General features: G+C 55.0%; 1 protein-coding gene across 1 annotated transcript; it reads right to left on the minus strand.

The window, feature by feature from the left end:
- Positions 1 to 3,052: 3,052 nt before the first annotated feature.
- Positions 3,053 to 22,381, minus strand: CBLC (Cbl proto-oncogene C). Its single transcript, XM_056135600.1, has 10 exons — positions 22,029 to 22,381; positions 18,940 to 19,086; positions 18,307 to 18,463; positions 17,969 to 18,090; positions 15,498 to 15,635; positions 10,803 to 10,890; positions 9,479 to 9,610; positions 8,073 to 8,168; positions 3,229 to 3,301; positions 3,053 to 3,135 (listed from the first exon to the last, which is right to left on the minus strand). Exons 1-10 carry the CDS (start codon positions 22,379 to 22,381, stop codon positions 3,053 to 3,055), a joined length of 1,389 nt encoding a protein of 462 aa, XP_055991575.1.
- Positions 22,382 to 26,559: the final 4,178 nt, after the last annotated feature.

Raw genomic sequence — 26,559 nt, forward strand, 5'->3', positions numbered from 1 at the left:
CTGCCTTGGTCCCTGCCATTTTTTTTTCCCTTTCTGGGTCACATTTGGTGATGCACAGGGGTTACTCCTGGCTCTGCACTCAGCAATTACTCCTGGCAGTGCTTAGGGGCCATATGGGATGCCGGGAATCGAACCCGGGTCGGCCACATGCAAGGCAAATGCCCTACCCGCTGTATTATTGGTCCAGCCCCCATTTTTTTTAAGCACTGTAGCACTGTCATCGATTTGCTCGAGCGGGCACCAGTAACACCTCCATTGTGAGACTTGTTAACTGTTTTTTGGCATATTGAATACGTCATGGGTAGCTTGCAGTCTTTGCCATGCAGGCTTGCCAGGATCTTCGAGAGGGGCAGAGGATATATTCCTTTTTATTTTATAAATTTGGGCGATACCTGGGGCCAGAGCAATAGTACAATTAGTAGGGTGTTTGCATGCGGCTAAGCTGGGTTCAATCGCTGAGTGCAAAGCCAGGAGTAACCCCTGAGCTTTGCTGGGTGTGACCCCAAAGAAAAAATAATGATAATAACAATCATAATTTGGGCTATACTTGATGATGCTTCAGGCTTACTCCTGTGCACTCAGGGATCATCCTAGCTCAGAAAACTCTGGGGTGCTGGGCATCGAATGTGTCTGAGGAATGTGTCTGAGGCAAGCACCTATCCACTGTCCTATGGCTCCGATCCCCATCTCACTGCCTTGAGACAGCCACGCTGTAGAGAAGCCTCACTGGCCAGGGTGGCAGCCCCAGGGAGAGGTTCAAGCTGCAAACAGGTGCCCATCCAGCCCCCGGCTCCAGGCACCCATGGGTGGCACCTTTCACTTGCACCCTGAAGGCTAGAGTGATAGGACTGCAGGGAAGGTGTTTGCTTTTTTTTTTTTTTCTTTCTTTTTGGCTCACACCCGGCAATGCTCAGGAGTTACTCCTGGCTCTGCACTCAGGAATTACTCCTGGTGGTGCTCGGGGGACCATATGGGATGCTGGGAATCAAACTCGGGCCAACCTCGTGCAAGACAAACGCCCTACCCGCTGTGCTATTGCTCTGGCCCCAGCGTGTTTGCTTTGCATGTGGCCAACCTGGGTGTGATCCCTGGCATCCCATAAGGATTCCCTGAGTCCCACCATTAGTGACTCTTGAGTGCAGAGCCAGGAACAAGCCCAGAGCACTGTTGGGTGTGGCTCCCCCAAACAGCAACAAAACACATCACTTGCATCCTGAGCCACAACCGCCTCAGGGAGAACTTTCCCTGCAGCCTCCCTGGCAGAGAGAGGAGGAGGCTGGTCGCTGTTTGCTGGCACCACGTTCGGGCACTGAGTTCCTGGGCAGACTATAGTCTGTTTCTGGGGCGGGGAGCGCAGCGAGAGGACCGGTGTCCAGTGGCCATGCACTGGCCTGTGCTTATCACACCAGCTCCGTGGCGTGACGGCTGTGGCTGCGCTCGGGTTGGAGGCCAGCTGCCCGCGTTCTTGGTCACCGTCCAACCCTGCTTCTGTGCTCACTCCTGGGAGCCGGGGAATGATCCCGAATCCTCTCAGTCAATTCTCTCTCTGCCCTAGAGACGGCTTCGGTTGCTGGGAACTCAATCTGCCATGCAGCCTTCTGAGTTCCATTTACCTTGGAATAACCTTTTTCTCTTCTTTTCAGTCTCTGCTGGGATGCCCTCTCCTCCTAGAAGTCCTCCCTGACCACCCTGTTAGGCTCAGCTAGTACAGACTGCTCTGGACTCTGCCCCCCTTGCGGTTTGACTCACTCTGGGTCCCCACTGTCCAGGGTTGGGCCTGTCTTTCCTCTGGACTTCGAGTCGAGGGCTAGAGGTGGGCTTGTCAGCCTTGGGGTGGGCACAGGGCAGAGGCTCGGGAAACGTGAGGAGGGGACCAGAGAGAGATTTAAGGTACCACTAGGGTACCCCTGAGCTCCACCGGAGCCCCAAACACTCAGGGTGTGGCTCCAACTCCAAACCACAAACCAAACAAAATAGGAGCCACAGCGATAGTACAGTAGGTAGGGTACTGACTTTGCACAAAGCTGACCAAGTTCCATGCCAGCACCCCAGAAGGTCCCCGGAGACTTTCCGGAATGATCCCTGAGCACAGCCCAGTGTGGCCCAAATAAACACACACACACACACACACACACACACACACACACACACGAGAGAGAGAGAGAGAGAGACAGAGACAGAGACAGAGACAGAGACAGAGAGACAGAGAAATTAAGTGGAGGGGCTGGAGTGGTAGTATAGTGGGTAGGGTGTTTGCCTTGCATGCGGGCAACCCGTGTTCGATTCCCAGCATCCCATATGATCCCCCAAGCACCGCCACGAGTAATTCCTGAGTGCATGAGCCAGGAGTAGCTCCTGTGCATCGCTGGGTGTGACCCAAAAAAAAAAAAGTGGAAAGAGATTATGGTTTCTTGGGAACCAGTATGACAATGTGCAGCAAAGATATTTCCTTACTGCATTTTTGGGGGTGCTGGGCTCCTCACATTTCTCAGCCACCACCCAGCCCCACTTCCTGCACTTGGTTCCGGCTGGAGGTTGCCCTTTCTTGGGGAGGAGGTGCCCAGAGAGGAAGGGAGGAGGGGGACAGGGCCAGGACAGCCATGGCAGGACGGGGTGGAAACTCTCCAGGGAACATGGGGCTCAGCACTTAAAATGTGGATATGTGGGGCTGAACACAGGATTTTTTTTAGGGTTTTTTTTGGGGGGTATGATGGGGAAAGGAGGGGCTGATGCCTGATTCTTGGAGAACTCGGGGCTCTGGATACCTAAATTATTTTAATTAGTTTTGGGGGAGCCACACCTGGTGATGTTCAGGGGTTCCTCCTGGCTCTGCACTCAGGAATTACTCCTGGTGGTGCTTAGGAGACCCTGTGGGATGCTGGGGATCAAACCCACGTTGGCGCAGGCAAGGCAATGCCCTCCTCGCTGTGCTATTGCTCCAGCCCCTGTATGCCTAATTCTGAGAGCAGGGCACCTAGGTCTGAGCAAGGGGTGGGGGGTAGGGGGGCTCCTCAGGGTCCATCAGAGGGGCTCACATTGGGATGCTCACACATCAGAACACAGGCTGGACTGGGCAGTTTATTTCTGTAGCCCCTTCCAGGTCCTGGGTTCCCTTTAGCAGCATATCTGGGTACCCTGCAGAAGGAAAGAACAGCGTTTAGACAGTGTCAGCCCCCTGGGGGGCAGGGCCAGGCTGAGGCGGGGAGCCTGGGCAGGGTGGGGGCTCACCTGGCATCCAGACCGGGCAGGGTCGTTGGCCCCCCAGGACCAGCTGGAGGGGGGACTTTTCCTTTAGGAATTTCTGCAACAGGAAAAGGAGGGGGGGAGTTTATCTCCTGGGACCCGTCGGTCCCTTCAGTCCCCACTTCATCTGCCTGCAGACCCAGAGCCCTGAACCCCAGCTGTCCCCTCTACTTACTCCGCATCTCTCTCCCTGGCCCTGGAGCGGAAGGTGACATCCGGCAGGGCTGAGGCTGCAGTTCTGCGTCTTGGCAAGGCGAGGGGGGCGCGGAGTTTGGGGAGGACCGGAGGGGCCTGGACAAGAGGAGATGAAGCAATGTCACAGCTGAGCTGCAGCTGTGCTCATGTCACGGGGCCAAATGGGGGCACGTGCGGGGGTGGGGGTGCACAAGAGGGTCTTGTCCCAAGTCCAGGATTTTCCCTGAGGCCTTCTGGTCCAAGTAGGAAGTGTCTTCAATTTGTCCATATGTCTGTCCGCCCATTCATCCACCCAGTGTTTCATCCATCTGTCCATCTACCGTCCGCCCACCTGTCATTTGTTCATCTGTCTGTCTGTCCGTCAATCCATCCATCCACATATCATCCATGTACATTCCTTCTCTTTTTTTTTTGTGCCACACCTGGCAGTGCTCAGGGGTTACTCCTGGCTCTGCACGCAGGGATTACTCCTGGCAGTGCTCAGGGGACCAGATGGAATGCCAGGGATCGAACTCAGGTCTTCTGTGTGCAAGGCAAACGCCCTCCCTGCTGTACCCTCTGGCCCTGTTCATTGCTTCCTTTTGCCTGGTAATCTATTTGTTCACCTGCCCACTATCTGTCCACCCACTCATTCACCCATCCATTCATATGTTCATCCATCTGTTCTTCCATCCTTCCCTTCAGCTATGGATCTTTTCCTCTGTCTATTCTTCCATCTATTTATCTATTCATCTCTTATCCATTATCTAGTCATCCATCTTTTTTGTCTGCTATCCACCAACTCATCCATCCATCCACATTCATTGATCTACCCATCCATCCATCCATCCATCCATCTGCATCCATTGATCCATCCATCCACATTTATTGATCTACCCATCCATCCATCCATCCATCCATCCATCTGCATCCATTGATCATCCATCCACCCACATTTATTGATCTACCCATCCATCCATCCATCCATCCATCCATCTGCATCCATTGATCCATCCATCCATCCATCTGCATCCATTGATCCATCCATCCACATTTATTGATCTACCCATCCATCCATCCATCCATCCATCTGCATCCATTGATCATCCATCCACCCACATTTATTGATCTACCCATCCATCCATCCATCCATCCATCCATCCATCTGCATCCATTGATCCATCCATCCATCCATCTGCATCCATTGATCCATCCATCCATCCACATTTATTGATCTACCCATTCATCCATCCATCCATCCATCCATCTGCATCCATTGATCATCCATCCACCCACATTTATTGATCTACCCATCCATCCATCCATCCATCCATCTGCATCCATTGATCCATCCATCCATCCATCCATTCACATTTATGGATCTACCGATCCATCCATCCATCCATCCATCCATCCATCTGCATCCATTGAACTACCCATCCATCCACATCCACTGATGCACCCATCCATCCACATCCATTGATGCACCCATCCATCTGAATCCATCCATCCATTCGGACTCATCCATTGGCCCACATGCACCCACCTCGCACCTGCTGTCCATTCATCCCACACATGTCTCCTGAGCACCTAAAGATTCAGCACTATGTTCTGGATTCTGGAGAGACAACCTAGATGCAGACGGACACAAAGCTCTGTCTCCACGGGGTTAAGGGCCCTCATGGAGCAAGACACTTGCCATGAGATACCAGTGCACTGGCTGTGCCTGAGCGTGCCAGTACCCTGGAAGGCCTGGGGAGGCTGGGGAGCAGACACTAGGGCTGGGGAGGGGAGGGGAGGACCTCATGTGGTGCCAGGGATTCAAACCAGGGTTGGCTACATGCCAGACAAGTGTTCCCTTCCCTGCAGTTCTGTCTCATTTGTGTTTTGGGGGGTGAGGGGTGGCGACACCCAGTGATGCTCAGTGGTCACTCCTGGCTCTGCACTCAGGGATCACTCCTGGCAGACTCCGAGCACCCAATGGGATGCTGCGAATTGAACCCAGGTTGGCCATGTGCAAAGCGAGCACCCTACCCGCTGTCCTGTTGCTCCATCCCTGTCCTGTCTCATCTTTCAGATGGCACCTCAGGGCCCCGAGGGAGAGGAGGATGGTGTGAGAGTCAGAAGCTGGGGGTCTGGCTTCCAGCCCCCACTCCCCACTTTTGGACCAGGTGAGATGCCTAGGGCCTCAGTGTCCCCATGTCCAGTGGGGGTCCTTAGGGTCCTGCCCTCTCTGGCTGACCAGATGACAGCCTCTCAGGCACTCGGCGGGCCATGCGCTCATCAACTATTCTCGGGGTGCCAGTCACCTTTCGGGGAAGTGACACCCGGGCCCGGCGAGCTCGCGAGAGCCGAGTGGAAGCTGACTGGAATCTGAATCAGGCCAAGGCGCCTCGGTGGGGCGCGGGCCCCGGCCAGCCTGCCCTCCCGCCTGGCCCAGCGCGGTCCCCCGGGAGCCGGCTGAGTGCTCCTAATCTTTCCATTCGCTGTTGGCTGTGGGTCGGATCTGTTTTTAGCTTCCCGGGCTGGTGTCACACTCCCCCCCCACCCCCGAGCTCCCCCCCTTCCTGCTGGCTGTCTTGTTTGCTGTGGTCGAATAATGTTCCCGGACATCCTGCGCTGTTTGTTTGAAGACCGCCGGGTATTGATTGAATCTGCCGTGGACTCAGGCTGAGAGGCCAAACTACATCTGCTCGCGCCTCACTGGCCCTGAAATTCCCTGGGGGATGCGGAAGGAGAGAGGTGGTAACGCAGGGTGGAATCTGGCTTGGAGAATAAGAGATCCCAGAGGGGGCTCCTGCAGGAACCTCCTCCCCACGGCTGCTCCCTTGGCTGGATTTTGGGATCTACCTTGGAACTTTCCAGGCTAAAAAAAAATTTTTTTTTTTTTTGTGCTTTTTGGGTCACACCCAGCAATGCTCAGGGATTACTCCTGGCGGGACCTAGGAGACCATGTGGGATGCTGGGGATTGAACCCGGGTTGGCCGTGTGCAAGGCAAACGCACTCCCTGCCATACTGTTGCTCCAGCCCCCCCCATTTTTTTTTTTATTTCCAGACTATACCCAGAGGTACTCAGGGCTTACTTCTGGCTCTGTGCTCAGGGATGACTCCTGGAGGTATTCTGGGGACGATATGGGCAGGGGGCAGGTGGGGGCGTCAAGCCGGATTGGCCTCGTGCAAGGCAAGTGCTTTCTTCACCTGCTGAACATTTTCCAGGCTCCCTCCAGGCAAATTCTCCAGCCACTGCCCAGTGTCAGGCCTGGCCTGACTCCACAGACTGGGTGGACTCAGGCAACCCCTGGCCTTGGGGAGGGCCTCGGGACCTCAGGTGAGAGAAAACTTTTTCAGTTTCAGCCACTTGGTTCAAGAGGATTGTGGTTTTTTGGTTTCCTTTTGTGTTTTTGTTTGGTTTGGGGCCACACCTGGCAGGGCTCAGGGCTGACTCCTGGCTCTGCACTCAGGGACCATATGGGGTGCAGGGATGGAACCCCAGACAGCCATGTGCAAGGCGAGTGCCCTCCTCACTGGCCTGTGGGTCTGGCCCTGTAGTTTTTACCTCTTTCAAAAGACTGCCTCTCTCTCTCTCATTCACTCACTCCACTCGCTCTCTTTCACTCTCTCTCACCCTCTTTCTCTCTTACTCTCTCTCTCTCTCTCTGTGCCACTACCTGATATGCCTCTAAATAAATATTTTTAAGTACAACTATTTTACTTAAAAAGGAAAAGAAATGGTCTGTGAAGATAAGGGGGGGGGACAAGGGCAGGGGAGGCCTGGCCAGGCCTGGGACGCTAGGTTCCTGGGGTAGGGGGGCGTACGATCAGGGAGGACTTCTGGGAAGAGGGGAGTAAAAGTAGTCAGACAGATGGAAGAGTGGGAGCAAAAGTCCTGGGGCAGCATAGGAGCGACAGGCACGCAGAGAAACCAGGGACCCAGAGCAGGAGAGACCAAGGCCGCCCACCCCAGACTGGCCCAACTCACCACCGCCAGTGCACCTTTACTTGGGCTTTCCTTCGGCCGAGGGGGCAGTGGAGGAGCTGAAGGCACTGTCTGAGGAGACAGAGGGTGGGAGGAGGGGGTGCTCATCCTGCCTTACCTCCCTGTGCTCCTGCCTGGAGCCATGGCCCTGGGGAGGGGGCCCTCATTGCAGCTGCCCAGACCACAGGTCAGCCGGAGTGGAGGAAAGGTCAGGTCCTTGACCAGAGTCTTAGCACCGGTGCCCTTCTCTCAGGACCCCCCTCCCTGAGCCTCCTCCCTCAGACTCAGAAATCCACACTCCAGCCTCCTCCCTCAGACTCCCATATTTCGGTCTCCTCCCTAAGACCCAGAAATCTATCCAGCCTCCTCCCTTAGACTCAGGAATCCATTCACCAGCCTCCTCCCTCACACCAGGAATCGACCCCCAACATTGGTGGGGGGGAAATGTGCACTGGTAAAGGGATTGGTTATATGACTGGAACCCGATCATGAACAATTTTGTAACTGTGTATCTCACTGTGATTTAGTAAAAAAAAAAAAAAAAAAAGGAATTCACCCCCATCCTCCTCCCTCAGATCCAGGAATCTATGCAGTTCCTTCCCTTAGATCCAGGAGTCCAGCCCCAGCCTCCTCCCTCAGACCAGGAGTCCCCGTTCCCACCCAGTGCCTGGTGCTCACCGGCTCCTCACCCGGCGGGCCTGCGGCGCTGATGCTGATGGACTCTTGGCCCTTGATCTTGCAGCGACAGAAGGGACAGGTCTTGCTGTCGGAGAGCTACGGGGTGAAGGGAGGCTGGAGGTTCCCGAGCAAGGACCCCCCGAGGGGCTTCACCCCAGAGGGCAGGAGCCGGGCAAGGCAGGACCAGGTGCGGGGCTTGGGCAGTGAGTGCTCTGGGCTGACCCCGGTCATGCTGGAAGCCCCTCCCGAATTCTCCCCATATTGGGGGGCCAAGTCCATAGCCCTGGGAGTTTGCACATTCATGACACAAGGATCTGATTCATGACCACCAAAACCGAAACATTCCTCATCTTTTTTTTGGGGGGGGGGTCACACCCAGCAATGCACGGGGGTTACTCCTGGCTCATGCACTCAGGAATTACTCCTGGCGGTGCTCGGGGGACCATATGGGATGCTGGGAATTGAACCCGGGTTGACCATGTGCAAGGCAAACCCCCTACCCGCTGTGCTATCGCTCCAGTCCCGTTCCTCATCCTTTTTTGTTGTTTTGGGGCCATATTTGGCAGTGCTCAGGGCTTATTCCTGCCTCTGTGCGCAGGAATCACTCCTGGTGATGCTTGGGGAACCATGTGAGGTGCTGAGGATTGAACCTGGATCTGCAGAGTGCAAGGAAAGTGACTTCCCCGCTGTACTATCGCTCCGGCCCCACATTTCTGGTTTGGACCGGGATGACCCAGAGATGGCGGGGGTGGGGGGCTCTGCCTTCCGTAGGGGCCCCAAGGGGGACTTAGGGGTGAGTGGGCTGTATAGAAGTAAGCATCAGGAGCCAGAGGGACAGGACAGCAGGCCAGGCGCTTGCCTCGCCCAAGTTCCATCCCTGGCATCCCTGAGCACCGCCAGGAGTGATCCCTGAGTGCAGAGCCAGGAGTCAGCCCCAAGCACCGCCAGGTGTGGCCCGGACACAAAACAAAAGAGTGGGCTCAGGGTGTGGGGAGGGCAGTGCAGGGTCACTCCAGAACTATCCAGGTCAGCCCAGGCCATGGCGGGGGGACTCCAGGCGGGGCGACGGGCTCCTTATCTGCCGCTGGGCTGGCGGCTGGCTGTGTCCCACTCTGGAGCCGTGTTTATTCCAGATGATGGCCATGATAATGAGGCTGACAATCAGAGGCCCCTGGGAAACACTGGCATTGGGACGAAAACTGGGCACAGGGCCTGGCAGAGGGCTCCCCGGCCCCCGACCCGACGTCACCCCATGGGGGTCAGCGCGGACACCACTCACGTGGCAGCAGTACCAGGCACCTGGAGGCTCGGGGGCAGGGGTGCTCAACACGCTTCTGCCAGGCTCGGGCCTCGGTTTCCCCGGGTGACAGAGATGGCCCCGGCGTGGAGTGGGACCTCAGCCTCACCTGCCAGGTGGCCAGGCAGTGGCTGCAGAGCAGGTGGCCGCAGGGCTTGATCTTCACGTCCTTGTTGTTCTCGGCACAGATTTTGCACAGCTCGAAGGTGGAGTCCATGTCCCAGTAGAGCCGCAGTTGCTCCTGGGGGCCCGTGGCGCCAGGGTTAGTTAGGGAGAGTGATGCCAGCTGCTGCGCCCACCCCCAGCCCTGCCCACTGCCTCTCGATGGTTCCCCCGGAGGTGAGACTCGTTTTTTGGGGCTCACCCCTCTCAGAGTTGCCAACTGGAGGGAAACACGCACAGGCCCCCAGGTCAAAGCAACCTGCGGGCGCTGGAGCGACAGCACAGCGGGTAGGGCGTTTGCCTTGCACGTGGCCGACCCGGGTTCGATTCCCAGCATCCCATATGGTCCCCCGAGCACTACCAGGAGTAACCCCTGTGCATTGCTGCGTGTGACCCAAAAGGAAAAAAAAAAAAGCAACCTGCGGAGCCTTCAGGCGTGCAGTAGGGGGAACCTGGGCCCAACCATCTGACAGTACTCAGGGCTGACTCCTGGCTCCGAGCTCAGGGATCACTCCTGGCAGGCTCAGGGGACCACTAGGGGGATGCCAGGGACCGAACCTGGGTTGGGCTGTGTGCAAGTCAAGTGCCCATCCAGCTGTCCTATGGCTCCGGCCCCATATGCCCAATACCGAGCCCAGGAGGTGATTCTAAGATCACATTTTCGGGGGCTGCAGAGGTAGCACAGGAGGTCAGGCACCTGACTTATGTCCGCAGACCCCGTTTTGATCCCGCAGACCCCAGTTTGGTCCTTCGCACTGCATATGGTCCCCTGAGCACTGCCAGGGGTCACTCCTGAGCAGAGGGCCAGGAACAGCCTGTAAGCACTGGGTGTGCCCCCCTCCCCATAAATCAAACCAGTTCCTATTTGTCAGGGCTCAAGGGGTTGGAGCAGGTGTTTTGCATGTGGAAGGCGGGTTCCACTACCAGCCCTGAATTAGTCCTGGTCACTCCTGAGCACCACAGGGCATCCCAAAACATAAACCAAAGGGCGGGGGGGGGGAACCCCTGGACCCGTCATGTCTCCCGCCTGTGAACGCTGGGCTGCATCTGGTGGGTCCACCTGAGACAGGGTGGGGTTGGGACGACCACAGCATCACCATTGTTTCCTGTTTCAGCCTCATGAGAAGCCCCACAGAGGAGGCACAGGGGCTCAGAGAGGTGGAGCCACCAGCCCAAAATAACACAGCCAGCAAGATAGCACAGAAACCCGACGGCTCAATGAGATGGTGGAGGGGCTGGACGCAGGGCAGGGGGCACCGGCTGGGCCTCACCTCAGGGACGAAGATTTGCTGGTGGGTTTCTTTCTGGCAGAGCTCAGAGAGGTCTGGGTTTTGGGTCCTCCCATCTGGATAGAGGTAGCTGGAAGACAGGGAGGGGACACTGAGGCACCCCGAGGGCTGCCCCTCCTGCACATGCCCAGGTCGCTGCCTCGTGGACCCTAAACACATGGCATGACACGCTGGCTGGGGGACACTTGCCTCGCTGCTCCAGTGGGGGCTTCAGGGCAGACTCCAGGACAGATTCACATCTGCTCAGCCCCCCCAGAGGGCCCGTGTTCCCTCAGGCACCTCCAGAGGGCCTGTGTCCCCTCAGTCCCCTCAAGAGGGCCCGTGTGCCCTTAGGACCCCCAGATGGGCCTGTGTCCCCTCAACCCCCACATAATGGGCACTTGGGACATGAATTCATGAGGCTGTAGCTCTGTCAACCTGCCCAATGTAGATCAAGGCAGATATCCCCCCCACCCCTGTGGCTCTTTTTCTGGGGACTCAGACCCAAGCACTGCACACACCCAGTCTTTGAGTCTGGAGTGTGTGGTGTGTGTGTCTGTGTGAGTGTGTGTGTGTGTGTGTGTGTGTGTGTTGGGGTGGGGGCGGAGGAATAAAGCCTTACATCGGGGCTGTGGGACCCCCATCTCCACCAAGTGCTCTGGGTCAGCACTGGGGCTTCATGTGGGGACGCCCCCCACTCCAAGACCACACAGGGGGCCCTGCAGGCATCGGGTGCTGAGAAGCCCCCACCAGGGCTGGCGGGGGGGGGTTGGGTAGGGCCCTGCATCCCCCCGGGGCTGATCACACCTGTTTCAACTCCAGAAGCAGAAGCCTATCTCCCAGTCACATCTGACCTGGATCTGGAACATTCTAGCAGGAGAATGAGCCTGGCTGTCTGCCTCCTCGTCCCAACCCAGCTCTGCAGCTCGGGAGCTGTGTAGCCTGGACAAACAGCTCAGTTCCTCAGCTTCCCTCAGCACCCCTTGGGGAGTAAAGTGTGTGGATCAGAGAGACCCCACAGGGTCTCTATTGCAGCTCTGACTCGCCATGACCCCTGAGCACCACCAGAGGTCGCTCCTGAGCACAGAGCCAGGAGCAGCCCCTGAGCACTTCCCATGCTATAGAATGCCCTGCTCCAACCATGTGGGGCTCGGAGAGATAATACAGTGGGTAAGGCCGGGTAAGGCTGGGTAAGGTGCTTGTCTTGCATGCAGCCAACCGGAATTCGAGCCCCAGCATCCCATCTGCTTCCCTGAGTACCACCAACCTGGGCACAGCCAGGTGTGGCAAAAAAAAAAAAAAAGAATTATGTCTGGGCATACAATTGCACATGGAATCTCCATTCTTTGTGCATCCTTGTTTGCCAGTGGCCTAACTGCAAATATGTATTTGGAACCCAGATCAATACTTGAACATATGCATAGCAGCTCAAAACCCAAGTTTCCAGAGGCCAGTTTGCTCCTGGCCTTGTTAGGACTTTAAGCTAGTGGTGTCCCTTTTCACACTTTTATTTTTTGCTTGGGCTGGAGCGATAGCACAGCGGGTAGGACGTTTGCCTTGCACGCGGCCGACCAGGGTTTGATTCCTCCGTCCCTCTCGGATTGCCCAGCAAGCTACCGAGAGTATCTCACCTACACAGCATAGCCTGGCAAGCTACCCGTGATTTAGTCAATAGCCAAAAACAGTAACAAGTCTCACAATTGGTTGTGAGATGTTACTGTTGCTCACTTGAGCAAATTGATGAACAACAGGAGGACAGTGCAGTGCTACAGTGCTATTTTTATGCTTATTGGGTCACACCTGGCTATGCACAGGGGTCACACTTGGCTCTGCACTCAGGAATTACTCCCTGCGGTGCTCAGGGGACCATATGGGATCCTGGGAATAGAACCCGTGTCAGCCGCATGCAAGGCAAACGTCCTACCCGCTGTGCTGTCACTCCAGCCCCTTCACATTTTTACAGCCACTTGCTGTGCTATTTTTCCCCCCTTTTGTTTTGCCACACCCAGCAGCACTGGGGGGCTTACAGAGCTAGGATCAAACCCAAAATTCTTCTTCCTTTCTTTGTTTTTTGGGTCACACCTGGAGATGCTCAGGGATTACTCCTGGCTTTGCACTCAGAAATTACTCCTGGTAGTGCTTGGGGGAGCATATGGGATGCCAAGAATCGAACCCGTGGGGCTGGACCTATAGTATAGCGGGTAGGGCGTTTGCCTTTCATGTGGCCAACCCGACTTCAATCCCCAGTATCCCAAGCACTACCAGGAGTAATTCCTGAGTACAGAATAAGGAGTAACCCCTGAGCATCGATGCGTGTGACCCAAAAAGCAAAAAAAAAAAAAAAAAAGAGCAAAAAGAAAAAAAAGAATTGAACCCAGGTTGGCCATGTGCAAGGCAACCGCCCAACCCACTGTACTATCACTCCAGCCCCTAAACCTGAAATTCTTGCACAGAAAGCCTGCACTCAGTCCTTTGGGCAAACTTTCCTCTGTGCTGTGCTCTCTTTGTTGGGTTGATTTGGGGCCCTTAGCTGGTGATGATCAGGGCTTACTCCTGGTTCTGTGCTCAGGGATCACTCCTAGTGATGCTCAAGGGACCATATGGGGTGCCTGGGATCAAACCCAGGTCAGCTGCATGCAAGGCCAGAGACCTACAATCTCTCCTGTCCATACATAGTGAATTTTCATGCTTCCCTGCCCCTCCCCCCCAGGTGCTGGTCACTGGTTTAGAGCCCTCCTTCCCAAGTGCTCTCACTGATCCTGAGCAGAAGGAAGACAAGTGTGAGATGTGCTTTGCTGGGGCAGACCTGGGGGTGGCCTTGGCTGTGAATTCCCGGAGGCTCTGTCAGGAGCGTGTACTCAGCATGGTGCAGAAGCACAGCCACCAGCATTTGACAGGAATGGGTTGGCAAAAAGTGGCATGACCCATCTTTCAGGAAGCTGACCTGATTTCCCAGGGGAGCTCGGGCTGAGACTCAGCGAATTCAACATTTGCAGTAACTTTGCAGTGCCACAGAGGCACCGGATGTGAGACTGAACAGAAGCAGGAAAAGGAGGTGACTGCCATTACCTCCTGTCTACCTCCCACCTGCCCATCTCCAGCCCTGTCTACCTCCCACCTACCTACACTCCTGACCTATCTACCTGTCCTCCGCCTACCACCCACCTGGCACCCATCTATCCACTCACCAGCTCTCATCATTCATCAGCCATTTATCTGCATTAGATTCTCAATCACCCTCCACCTATCTGCCTCTGGATTTATCATTTATCTCTAAGGAAACTGATCATCAAGCAAAACTATCAGTCACAAATCTATCAATAATCACCAATACCCTCTCGCCTACCTTGTCATCCACCATCTGTTTCTCAATATATTGCCAGTCATTGAATTAAACAGATTATCATCGTTGATCTAACTCTGGCATCTCACACATGTCCTCTCCATGCCAACTCTTGTTAATGATCCAGGGGGCCTCACAGGGCGGGATTCCTTCAGGTGTACGTGGCCCAGGTTTCACTCCTCCAGACACCAGTAGAAGGGATTCCCCACCCCAATCCCAAGCACAGAGCCGGGAGTAGCTCCTGAGAACTGCTGGGTGTGAGAAAGAAAGCAAGAGAGAGGAAAGAAAAGAAAGAGAAATAGAAAGAAAGGAAGAAGAAAAAGAAAGAATAAAAGAATGAATAAAAGAAAGATCTCAGGTGGGAGGGAGGCAAGGGGGAAGGAAAGAAAGAGAAAAGAAGGAAGAGAAAGACTGAAAGGGAAAGAAAGAATGAAAGGAAAGAGAGAAAGAAGAAAGAAAGATATGGTTCCCTGAGCACCGCCAGGTGTGACCCAAAAAGTTAAAATAAAAAAAAAGAGGAAGAAACGAAGAAAAAAGATCGACCCAGAATGGGCCTGAGTGATAGAAGGGGGTGGGGGAGGGCGCCTGCCTTCTGCATGCAGCAGACCTGGGTTCCATCCCGAGCATCCCATCTGGTCTCCTGAATACCACCAACCTAGACACATCCCTGAGCACCACGAGGAGTAATTCCTGAGTGCAGTCCCCTGAGCATAACAGGGTATGGCCCAACACTCCTTACCAAAAAAAAAAAAAAAGATTCAAAGTGCAGAAATAGGAACTAGGAACCCACTGCTTTTTTTTTTTTCATTTTATTTTTGGGCCCACACCCGGCGATGCTCAGGGCTGGCTCCTGGCTCTGCACTCAGGGATCACTCCTGGCGGGGTTGGGGGAGTGGGCATAGGGGATAACGGGGATGACACCCAGGCCAGCCGCCTGCAGGCAATGCCCTCCTCGCTGTCCCAGGGCTCAGGTTCTTTGCCTCCATCGCCTTTTCTCCGCCCATCTGTGACCCTCATCCGAGCATCCGCGGACCCGAGCGTCACAGGTTGAAAACATGTGTCTATAGCTCCGTTCTTTCTGCTCCAACAGCGTGGACTCTAGAACGGCAGGCGGGCACCGCGAAGGGAAGCCGGGGAGTGCGATTCCCAAGGACAGCCTCAGTTTCCCACGCGCCGCTCCACCTTCTGCGCACGCGCCGCCGGCCAGGTGGGCCGGACCCGAACCAGCGCCTCTTCCCGCCGGCAACCTGCTCAGACTCCCGCCTGCCCCCTGCTGGACCTCGGTGGAACTGGTCAATCCATCCCGAGCCCGCGGGGTGCCCCGCCGCCCAGCCGCCCGCCACCGAGGCACTCACTAGCCGTCCTTCTGTCCTTCCAGAAGCACCTGGAACAGGGGCCTGTTGGTCGGGATGGTCTGCAGGATGCTGCCGTCGGTGCTCACGTGCCCGATGGCCCACTGCCCCAGGCGCGTGCAGCTGGGCCGGAAGATGTAGCTGCAACCAGACAGGTGGGCTGGGGCGAGAGCGTGGACAGTCCCCGAAGGGACATCCACCTCCAACTCCACTTTGCTGAGAAACACCCCTCCCCACTAGGGCATCCTCTTTGTAGCCCAGCTTCCAAAAGTTTAGCTCCTGGGGTGCTAGATCCCTTGCAGGCCGCTGCCGGGTCCCTCCTGCTGACGACCCGGGTATAGGCTGATTCTGTCTTGATCTCCCACACACACATTTTTTAGGAGTCCTGACTTTAAGGATGTGCTCCAGTTGGGCGCTTTTGGTGAGGTTATCAGCAGTGGGGGCTATTAGAAACAACCTCTCCCCCACCCCAACAAAGAAGAAGGACCCTGGCTTAGAAGGAAGCTAACACAGGAAAACAGGAAAGGGGTGAACAGAAACCACTGCACTAAGGGCACCTGGATCCAACTATGCCTGAAACCCTGAACTTGGGCTTTTGTCTTTTGTGGGGGTAGCTTGGGCCACAGCTGATGGGGCTCAGAGCTCTGCACTCAGGGATCCTCCTAGTGGTGGTCGGGGAATCATGTGAATGGAACCCAGGTCAGCTGTGTGCAAGGCAAGTGCCTTACTGCTGTACTATCTCTCAGGCACCTTATGTATTTTTGTTTTGCTTTTTTTTTTTACTCTTCACTCTGCACTTCAGGATCATTCCTGGTGAGGGTCAGGGAACCATATGGGATGCTAGGGATCAAGTCCAGGTCATCCCATGTAAAGTAAGCAAGTGCCCTACCCTCTTTATTATCTACCCAGTCCCCTGCACTTGGGATTCTCAGTGAGAGGAGTTAACGTATTCCTTAGATTTCCCTAAAAGTGTAACTGGAGGGGAGGAGAGAGGGACACACAGGCGGTGGGAAATGTACACTGCTGAAGGGATGGGTGTTGCAACGTTGTATGACTAAAATGCAATCATGAACAAGTTTGTAACTGTATATCAAGGTGTGATTCAATTAAAAATATTAAAATTAAAAAAAAGTGTAACTAGAATAGTGTATGACTACATTCTCCTGCTCAGGGTCCTGCAAAGATTCAAGAAGCTGAATTCCTGGGGCTGGAGCAATAGCACAGCAGGTAACGTGTTTGCCTTGCATGCGGCTGACCCGGGTTCGATTCCCAGCATCCCATATGATCCCCCAAGCACTGTCAGGAGTGATTCCTGAGTGCAGAGCCAGGAGTAACCCTTGAGCATCGCTAGGTGTGACCCAAAAAGAAAAAAAAAAGCTGAATTCCTAACCACTCCTCCGCTCCCTCGATACCCCCTCCCTACACACACACCTTTTTTTATTTTCAGTGCCAGGAATGAACTCAAGGTTTTACACAAGCAAACTAAGCCAGGACCTATCTCCAGCTTTGAACCCTATTCCCTTAATCTGTCCCATTTAATTCTTAGCCTTCTGAGAGACCTACAAGATTTTTTTTTTTTTTTTTGCTTTTTGGGTCACACCTGACGATGCTCAGGGGTTACTCCCGGCTATGCACTCAGGAATTGCTTCTGGCGGTGCTCAGGGGACCATATGGGATGCTGGGAATCGAACCTGTGTCGGCCATGTTGGCTGCGTGCAAGGCAAACGCCATACCGGCTATGCTATCGCTCCAGCCCTCAAGATATTTTAAAAAGTCTTGATCTTAAAAAATAAAAGTCCTGGATGCAATAGTACAGAGGGCTGGACTCACCCCTTGCATGTGACCGACCTAGGTTCAATCCCTGGCATCCCATATGGTCCCCCATGTACTGCCAGGAGCATTCCTGAGTGCCGAACCAGGAGTAACTCTGCACTCAGGGATCATTCCTGGCGAGGGTCAGGGAACCATATGGGATGCTAAAAAAAAAGTCTTTTTTTTTTAAATGGGGGGGTCACTCCCAGCGGGGCTCAGGGAATCTAATGGGGCAGGGATTGAACTGGGGTTCATACCCTTCCCTGCTGTATTACCTCTGGACTGAATATGTTCAATATATTTAACAGATGCGATTGGGGGCCAGACCCTCTGCCCACCCTACCCACTAGGGCAGGTGTAGGAGGAAGAGTCAAGAGCTCCTGGGAGAAGAAGAGGGATACAGGGGTGACTCAACACCCTCCCTGCGGTTAGGGCATTTGCCTTGCACGCGGCAGACCTGGGTTCGATTCCCAGAATCCCATATGGTCCCCTGAGCACCGCCAGGAGTAATTCCTAAGTTCCTAAGTGCATGAGCCAGGAGTAACCCCTGCATCACTGGGTGTGACCCAAAAAGAAAAATAAATAAACCCTCCCTTGGGGTTCCCGGTTCCCTGTTGGCCCGGCCTCTGCACGTGGCCTGGCCTGGCCTCCAGGTCGCTTACCTGCCTGGCTTGTGTCTGCATGCCTGGAGGCGAGTCTGCACCTCCTCGTAGGTAAGGAAGGCCATGTACCCCGGGTGGTTGACCGCCAGGAGCTGCCAGTTCCTCAGGATCGTTGGCCAGGGCTAGGGACGGGGGTGGGGGCAGGACTAGGGTCAGGAGGGGGCCCAGGAAGCTGTTCGCTCTTTGAAGTTTCCAGGGTCCCAGATGCAAGCGGAACTGATGGTGGGCCTTATCAGACCACCCTGGACTCAGGTCACTCCCCCCACTCCCGAGTGTCTTCCCTTAGACCCAGGAGTCCATGTCCAAGCCCTCCTCCCTCAGATGCGGGGACCCCTGACCTGGAAGAGCCTGCTGAAGATATCGAACTCGAAGATGGACACGTGGCCGCTGCAGGTGATGTCGATGGTGGAGCGCAAGGCCAGGGCCGTGGGGCCTGATTCCATGGGGTGGCAAGTGCCCAGGAGTGACTGAAACTCAGCCCAGGGCATCACACACCTGGGGGGGTGGGGAGGGCACACAGCTGAGGCCGCTAGGAAGGAGGGGCCCTGGATTCCCCAATCCAAGGCTGGGGGCTGGGCTCCTGGGTCTGAGGGAGAAGGCAAGGTTAGGATGACAGGACTGAGGGAGGAGGCAGAGTTTGGAGTCCAGGCTCTGAGGGAAAAAGGTGGAGTCTGGAGTCCAGGGTCTGAGGAAGGAGGTGGGGGTCTAGAGTCCAGGGTCTGAGGGAGTTTGTGGGGTCTGGAGTCCAGGATCTGAGGGAGTTTGTGGGGTCTGGACTCAGGGTCTGAGGGAGGAGGCAGGGTCTGAACTCCATGGTCAGAAGGAGGAGGTGGGATCCGGATTCAAAGTCTGATGGAAGGAGCAGGGTTTGGAGTCCAGAGTCTGAGGGAGGAGGTGGGATATGGACTCAGGGTCTGAGGGAGGAGGCAGGGTCTGAGGGAGGAGGATGAGGGTCAGGGGCTGGTCCTCACCGGACTCCGCAGAACTCCCTCCAGAAGGCGTGTGCCTGAGGCTTGGTGACGTGGTACAAGTGGCCGCAGTACTGCCCGCCCGGGAAGAGCGCGCCGAGCTCCGCGTGCATGTGGTTGAAGATCAGCGCCAGCTTGGCCAACTGTCGCCTACGGAAAGGACTCTGAGGGCCTGGCTGGACCTGGGGCGCCCGTCTCCGCGCTGCCCCGGCCTCGGCAGGAAGCAATGAGATATCAGAGGGGGCAGGAGGACAGAGCAGGGCCCTGTCTGCTACCCCTTGGTCCAAAGGGCAGAGTGCACGCTCCGGGTGTGATCCCTGATACCACACCATCTCCCAAACACTGCTGGGGGTGACTCTGAGCCCCACGGCGTGTGGCTCCGAATCCAAAACCAAATTCACTTCACTGGTTCTAAAAGCCTCTTTCATATGAGGCAGCACTGGCCTTGCACACGGACAACCCGGGTTCGATCCCTGGCCCTCCATACAACCCCCACAGCTCTGTCAGAAGTGCTCCCTGGCCAGAGCGATGGTCCAGCAGGGAGGGTGCTGACCTTGCATGTGGCCAATTCGGGTTTGATTCCCCCAACGCCAGCCAGGAGTGATCCCTGAGTGCAAGATCCAGGAGTAAGCCTTGAGTACAGCTGGATGTGAGGCATGCCCCCCTCAAAAAAAAGACTCTTTGGGAGTCAGAGAGATAGCTTAATGGGTTGAGCAAATGACCTGAGGTCCAGCTTCGATCTTAGGCACTGCATAATCCTTTTATGTTTTTGTTTTTTCTGGGGTCACACCCGGCAATGCACAGAGTGTAGTCCTGAATTTGCACTCAGAACTTAAACTCCTGGCAGTGTTCAGGGAACCATATATATGGGATGCTGGGAATCGAATACTGGTTGACCACGTGCAAGGCAAAAGCCCTACACACTGTACTATCACTCCATAAGCCCGGGCACTGCATAATCCTTTGAGCACTTCCAGGAGTCACCCTGAGCACAGAACCAGGAGCATGCCCTGAGCACTGCCCCTTCCCCTACCAGAAAACCGTTTTTGTAATAGATGGACTAGAAAACGGGAGTTTTTTTTTTTTCTCCTTTTCCGGCCTTTGGAGCCACTCAGAACTCAGGGTACCATATGAGATTCTGGGATTGAGCCCACCTCGACCACAGGTTCCTATAAAATGGAAAGTCCATTTGTAGCTTGTGTTTGTTTTGCTTTGGGGCCAAATCTGGCGGTACTTGGGGCTTACTCCGGGCTCTGTGCTCCAGGATGACTCCTGGCAGTACTAAGTGGTGCAGGGAATTGAACTGAGGTTGGAGGCAAGCAAGGAAGGCCAGTGCCTTGACGAACTGTCCCAGCAGCCCCTGCACACACCAACTCTGAGAAACTCCACTATCCTGTGTAACCACGGAAGACAATTTGATTCCACAGCTTTGTGATCCTACCCCAGGACACAGTCTAGGCATGGTCACCTCTCCACGATTAGTGTGCCAATGTCGTGACATTTCCTCTGAGGTAGAGAGAACTTTATTAGGGAGACAATTCTTTTTTTGTTTGTTTGTTTCTTTTTGTTTTTTTGGGTCACACCCAGCGATGCACAGGGGTTATTCCTGGCTCTGCATTCAGGAATTACTCCTGGCGCGGTGCTAGGGGGAACATATGGGATGCTGGGAATCAAACCCGGGTCGGCCGCGTGCAAGGCAAACGCCCTATCCGCTGTGCTATCACTCCAGCCCCGAAGACAGTTCTTTATGATTCTGGTTACAATCCATTTGGGACTCTAGACACACTTATTTATTTATTTTTGGTTTGGGGACACCTAATGGTGTTTAGGGCTTATTCCTGGCTCTCTGCTTGGGGATCAATCCTAGAGGCGGGGGGATTGGGGGACCCTATATGATGCTGGCATCAAACCTGGGTTGGCCACATACAAGGTGAGTGTCCTACCCATAGTATTCTCTCTCCGGTCCCCTGAATTTATTTTTGAGAGGGCACAGACAATGATGCTCAAGGCATCAGATGTCAGGATTGAACATGGGGTGCCCATATGTGAAATATGCATTCCAGTCCTTTGAGCGATTTTCCTGATCCAAGAGTTGGTTTATTTTTGCAGTGGTGGGGACCGAACCTGGGTCTCCAGCACATAAAGCCTGAGCTCCAGCCTGTTGAATTCTCTTCCTGGCCCCTAGGAGGATTATGTTTGTTGGTTTGGTTTGGTTTGGAGGCCATTTCCTGCTCAAGGTTCACTCCTCATTCCTGGATCTGCACTCAGAGATCACCCCTGGCAGTGCTCAGGGGACCATATAGGGTGCCAGGGACTAAAATAGGGTCAGCTATGTACTATCTCTCCAGCCTTGGATTTTTTTTTTGGGGGGGCGTCATACCTGGAGATACACAGGGGTTACTCCTGGTTCATGCACTCAGGAATTACTCTTGGCGGTGCTCGGGGGACCATACGGGATGCTGGGAATTGAACCCAGGTCGGCAGCATGCAAGGCAAACGCCCTGCCTGCTATGCTATCGCCCCAGCCCCCAGCCTTGGATTTTTGAACAAACTATAGGTACTTTCACCTCTGTGGGTCACTTCAGTATGAATGGGGAAGTCCCTGTGGTTGCCCGGCGATGCCCAGAGTCATGGATATAGCCTGCATCCTGGGTCCTGGATCTCTCCACAACATCACTCAGCAGTGCTCCTCAGAGTTTATAAGTGGAGAAGCAGCGTGCACATGAGGGGGGAGGAGGAGTTGAGGGGGGAGCCCCTCCTGGAGAGCTAAGCATCTCCAGGAATGGCCTCCAAACCCTTCTCGGGCAGAAAGCCCCCAGGGACCTTATATCTCTCAGAATTGTGTCCCAAGTCTGAGAGACTGGGACAGAGGGCAGGGACCGTGGGGTGGCACAGGAAATGAGCTGGCACAGGTATTCCAGGAGAAACCACTGGGTGACTCCTTTGCTAGGTTCTTTGTAGGAGAAAGGACTGGAACTCAGACTTCCGTGCAGAAGGAGGGCAGGGCATGGGGAGTCCTGGTTCGAGTAGGGCGGAGGGGCTGGGATGGACTCCTGGGGCTGAGGGGGCTGCTGTGGGGGGTGGGGACTCACCTGAGGGAGGTGCCCTCCCGGAAGAGCTGGTCATTGGCGGCCTTTCGCTCCCGGGGAGGCAGCAGGGCGGCCAGCTGCCGGCCCTTGGCCTCCAGGTTGGCGAGGAAGATGCAGAGGAAGTCGGCGGCGCCCCCGGGGCCCTCGGCAGGGTCCCGGGGCTCGCGCCGCTGCTCCCGGGCCACGTCCCGCAGCAGCTGCGCGATGCGGGGCAGCAGGTTGCTCAGCGAGGGGGGATTGGTGGAGAACCGGGGGTCCCCGCACTGCGCTTCCAGGCGCTGCAGCAGCTTCACGGCGCGATCGAGCGCGCCGGGGTCGCCCCCCGGCCGACCTCGCGGGGCCACCGCGGCTGCCATGGGGCCCAGGTACCCGGGGAGGGACGGGTGCGGCCCGGGAGGCGTCGCCGGCCGAGCCCAGGTGAAGCGGGAAGGGGCGGACCCCGCGAACGGGGCGGGGCCGGTAGGTGAGCGGGCCCGGGGTCCGGCGGTCCGAGGGGACTCCGGGGTGGCAGGTAGCACGTGGGGCGGGGCTGCAGGACCTGCCCGCGCCGTGCAGCCCAAAGGGCTTCGCTGCCCGACCCTGCGGCACGCTCAGGCCGGGCAGAAGCGCTCCGGGGCGGAGGCCGAAGGTGTGCATGGAGTGAGGGGGTGGGGGGGTGGGAGTAAAGGTCACCGAGCTGAACTTTCTAGAAGGAAAGGTCAGGGAGCGTGTCCTTTTAGTCTCTGTGACCGGGAAGGCCGCCTGTGATCTCTGCGTCTCCCAGGAGCCGGAGTTAGGAGGAGGGTGCAGGGACTAGTGAGGGGAATTCCCCACACCCCCACCCCCAGCTCTCCAGGCGGCCTCCCGGGTCTCCAGGGATGAGTCAGAACGCGGCATTTAAGAAAACGGGGTAGGGACCGGAGTGATAGCACAGCGGGGAGGGCGTTTGCCCTGCAAGCGGCCAACCAGGGTTCGATTCCCGGCATCCCATATGAGCCCCCAGGAGTAATTCCTGAGTGCGGAGCCAGGAGTATTCCCTGTGCATCGCCGGGTGTGACCCAAAAAGCCAAAAAAAAAAAAGTAGGGCGCTTGCCTTGCACTCTGGACAGGAGCTCCATCCCTGGTACCACATAGGGTCCCCTGAGTTCCGCCAGAAGTGAGCCCTGAGCCCCGCCAGATGTGGCCCAAAAACAAAAACAAACAACAAAATTCGGTGGAAAAGGGGTTTGTTTCAGCACCGTCTGGGCGTGGCCTGCCACGAGTGGTCGTGGACTGTGCCCGGTGGGCGTGGACTGTGCCCGGTGGGCTTGGGCTGTGCCCGGTGGGTGTGGCTCTAGGGAGCACCAGGCGGCCTCCCGGGGACTCTGCAGACAGGGGCCAGATCCCTGGCGCCCCGAAGGCAAAAACAAAAAAAAAGTTCCGAAGGCTTTGATTTTGCTGTACCTCCACGCCTCCGTTCCTCAGTCTGCACATCTCCCTCCTGGGAACCTCCGTGCACCAACAGGAGACATCCCTGAGTTATGCAGAGTCTGAGCATCTCCAGGTGTGGTCCCAAAACAAAAACAAACAACCCAAAAGAATTTGGGAACTCTTTTTTTTTTCTTGAGGTGGGGGGCACACCCGGGATGCTCAGGGATTACTCCTGGCTCTGCACTCAGAGATTACTCCTTGTGATGCTCTCAGGGAACACGAGTATTTTGGGGATCACTGTCACTGTCATTCCATTGTTCATCGATTTACTCGAGCAGGTGCCAGTTACGTCTCCATTTATCCCAGGCCTGAGATTTTAGCAGCCTCTCCTTACTCGTCTTTCCCAACGCTGCTGTATTGGAGGCTCTTTCAGGATCAGGGGGATGAGACCTGTTATTGTTACTGTTTTTGGCATATCGAATACACCACACCACAGGGAACTTGCTAGGCTCTGCTGTGTGGGCAGGATACTCTCCATAGCTTCCTGGGCTTGCCAAGAGGTAAATATATATATATATATATATATATATATATATATATATATATATATATGGGCTGGAGCGATAGCACAGCGGGTAGGGCATTCGCCTTACACGCGGCCAACATGGCCGACCCGAGTTCGATTCCTCCGCCCCTCTCGGAGAGCCCGGCAAGCTACCGAGAGTATTCGATATGCCAGACACAGTAACAACAAAGTCTCCAATGGAGACGTTACTGGGCCCGCTTGAGCAAATCGACGATCAACGGGAGGGCCTTTACCTTTACCATATATATATATATATATGTATATATATATATATTTCCTTCTATGATTTGTTGCCTTCTGTCTGAACCCCATCAAATATGGTGTGGTAATTATGGAAAATGGGTAAGGAGAGTCTTATGATGTGTCAATCCAGGGGTCACACACGCTTTGATGGCTGCGTGGTCCAAGAATATATTTACTCAATATGTGAGACTTGGTCAGGGCATGTGGAAAGCATCCTGGAGAGTGGTGGCTGTTGGGTAGTGGAGGTCAGCTGCCGGGGCTGGGTCCCTTGGGGCTGGGTCCCTTGGGGCGGGGAGGGGTCTCACGGCCCCCCCTCTGGGGTGCCCAGTGAAAACAGCCTGAGGTGGAGTCCGGTGGCATTGTTGGAGATAAAACCTTAAAACTCTAGACTCCCCGAGTTTGCCCCAGGCTAGGCAGAGACCAGTCTGGGGTGAGAATACCAGAGGGGTGGGGCAGGGTCTGCATATCAGCCTTCACTATTTGCAGTCCAGCCCTGTCTGAGCCCTAGTGTCCTCCAGAAAGAGGGCCTGGCCAAAATTCTTTTTCATTTTTTTTTTTTTTGGTCCTGCTGGGAATTAAATCCAGGAGCTCAGACATTCAAGTGTTCTACAAATAATCTATACCCCCCAATTCATGTGTGTGTGTGTGTGTGTGTGTGTGTGTGTGTGTGTGTGTGTAGATATATATTTAGGAGGTGATGCAGACGGAGACACATCACTGATGTCCAGGGGCTCTTCCTGACTGTCCTCAGGAATGACCCCTGGCCATGCTGGAATTGAACTGGGGTTTGGTGCGTGCAAGACAAGTGCCTCTCCAGGCACTATCTCCCAGTCCCAAATGCAGACTTTTAATCCTGTCACACAGTGCAGGCAAAGGGGTTGATGGACAGACCGGTGAAGCTGGAGAGTCATTCAGCAGCATCCAGAGCACCTTTGACACAGAAGCCCCTTAATCCATTCCATCCTTCAGAACCGTGTCTTAGAACTACTTATGTGTACATCATACCATAAAACAGGCCAAACCAAATGTTTCCTCGCCTGACTACATCTTGTGTTTAATTCCATTTTGTTAAAGGGAAAATCGTGTTTGCAACCCACTAAATAGATTTCCTATCCTGCTAATGGGTCTTGTTGGGCGGTTTGGAAAATGCAGCCTTAGGAGAGACTCTAGGAGACACAGCTGGGGCGATAAAAATTACAGCCTTGTCGGAAATGGAGAAAACAGAAAACACAGTGCCCATTACCTGCTGCAGGGTGATGAATAAATTGGAGCTTACTCTCCAAAGCAAACACAGTGATACAAGTGAGAGAACTGGCCACACATGGTATTAGCATGAATCAGAAAAATGTTCCCATGAGTGTACCGGGGTGAGTGGTTCCCACTGTCCCCCACTCCTGTCTCTTCCCCCACACCCCAATTCATAGCCCTAGAACCTGTGGGCCTCACCTAACTCAGAAATAGTCTTGATAGGGGGCTGGAGTGGTAGCACAGCCGGTAGGGCGTTTACCTTGCATGAGGCCAACCCGGGTTTGATTCTCAGCATCCCATATGGTCTCCCCCGCACACTGCCAGGAGTAATTCCTGAGTACAGAGCCAGGAGTAACCGCTGTACCTCTCCGGATGTGACCCAAAAATAAATAAAAATAAAAAAAGTCTTGGCAGGGGGCTGGAGTGATAGCACAGCAGGTAAGGCATTTGCCTTGAGCACGGCCCTACCTGGGTTCGATTCCCAGCATCCCATATGGTCTCCTGAGCACGGCCAGGAGTAATTCCTGAGTGCATGAACCAAGAGTAACCCCTATGCATCGCTAGGTGTGACCCAAAGAGAAAAAAAAAAGTCTTGGTAGGGCCATCCAGGTTCAGATGAGATCCGACTGAATTTGGGCGGGCCCCAGAGCCAAGCGGACTGGGAACAGGTACAGAATCACATGGGGAGAAATTCCCGGATGATGTCAGACATTGATTTGTGCAGTTCCTACGTGGCAGAAGCTGATGAGTGCTGGGCAGTGGTTGGCAAGTAATGGGATCTAGGAAGATGCAAGGAAGGACCCCCTAGGGCCCACTGAGGGAGCATATCCCAAAAGCACCCCCACCGGGACTCCTCCCCTCCATATATGACAGAGAAGCTGTATCTGCTATTTGACATCATTTAGTGTGTGCCCCTTCATTATGGCAATCCAAGAGGTCTAGCACAAAGCGGAAAAACCAACACAAGAAATAAAGCAAAAAAACAAAATTGGGGGGCCAGAGCACTAGCACAGTAGGGAGGGCGCTTGCTTTGTACACAGCCGACCCAAGTTCAATCCCTGACATCCC

The sequence above is a fragment of the Sorex fumeus genome, unplaced genomic scaffold (assembly GCF_029834395.1).
Source record: "Sorex fumeus unplaced genomic scaffold, SorFum_2.1 ptg000122l, whole genome shotgun sequence".
Classification (NCBI taxonomy): Eukaryota; Metazoa; Chordata; class Mammalia; order Eulipotyphla; family Soricidae; genus Sorex; species Sorex fumeus.

Bases quoted from the DNA above. Each gene is read 5' to 3' on its own strand.
- CBLC (XM_056135600.1), bottom strand. From the start codon at position 22,381: ATGGCAGCCGCGGTGGCCCCGCGAGGTCGGCCGGGGGGCGACCCCGGC. The intron at 18,464-18,939 runs GTGAGGACCAGC...CCACCCCCCCAG, and splicing joins AGGGAGTTCTGCGGAGTCCG to GTGTGTGATGCCCTGGGCTG. The intron at 3,136-3,228 runs GTGAGCCCCCAC...TTCCTTCTGCAG, and splicing joins CTGCCCGGTCTGGATGCCAG to GGTACCCAGATATGCTGCTA.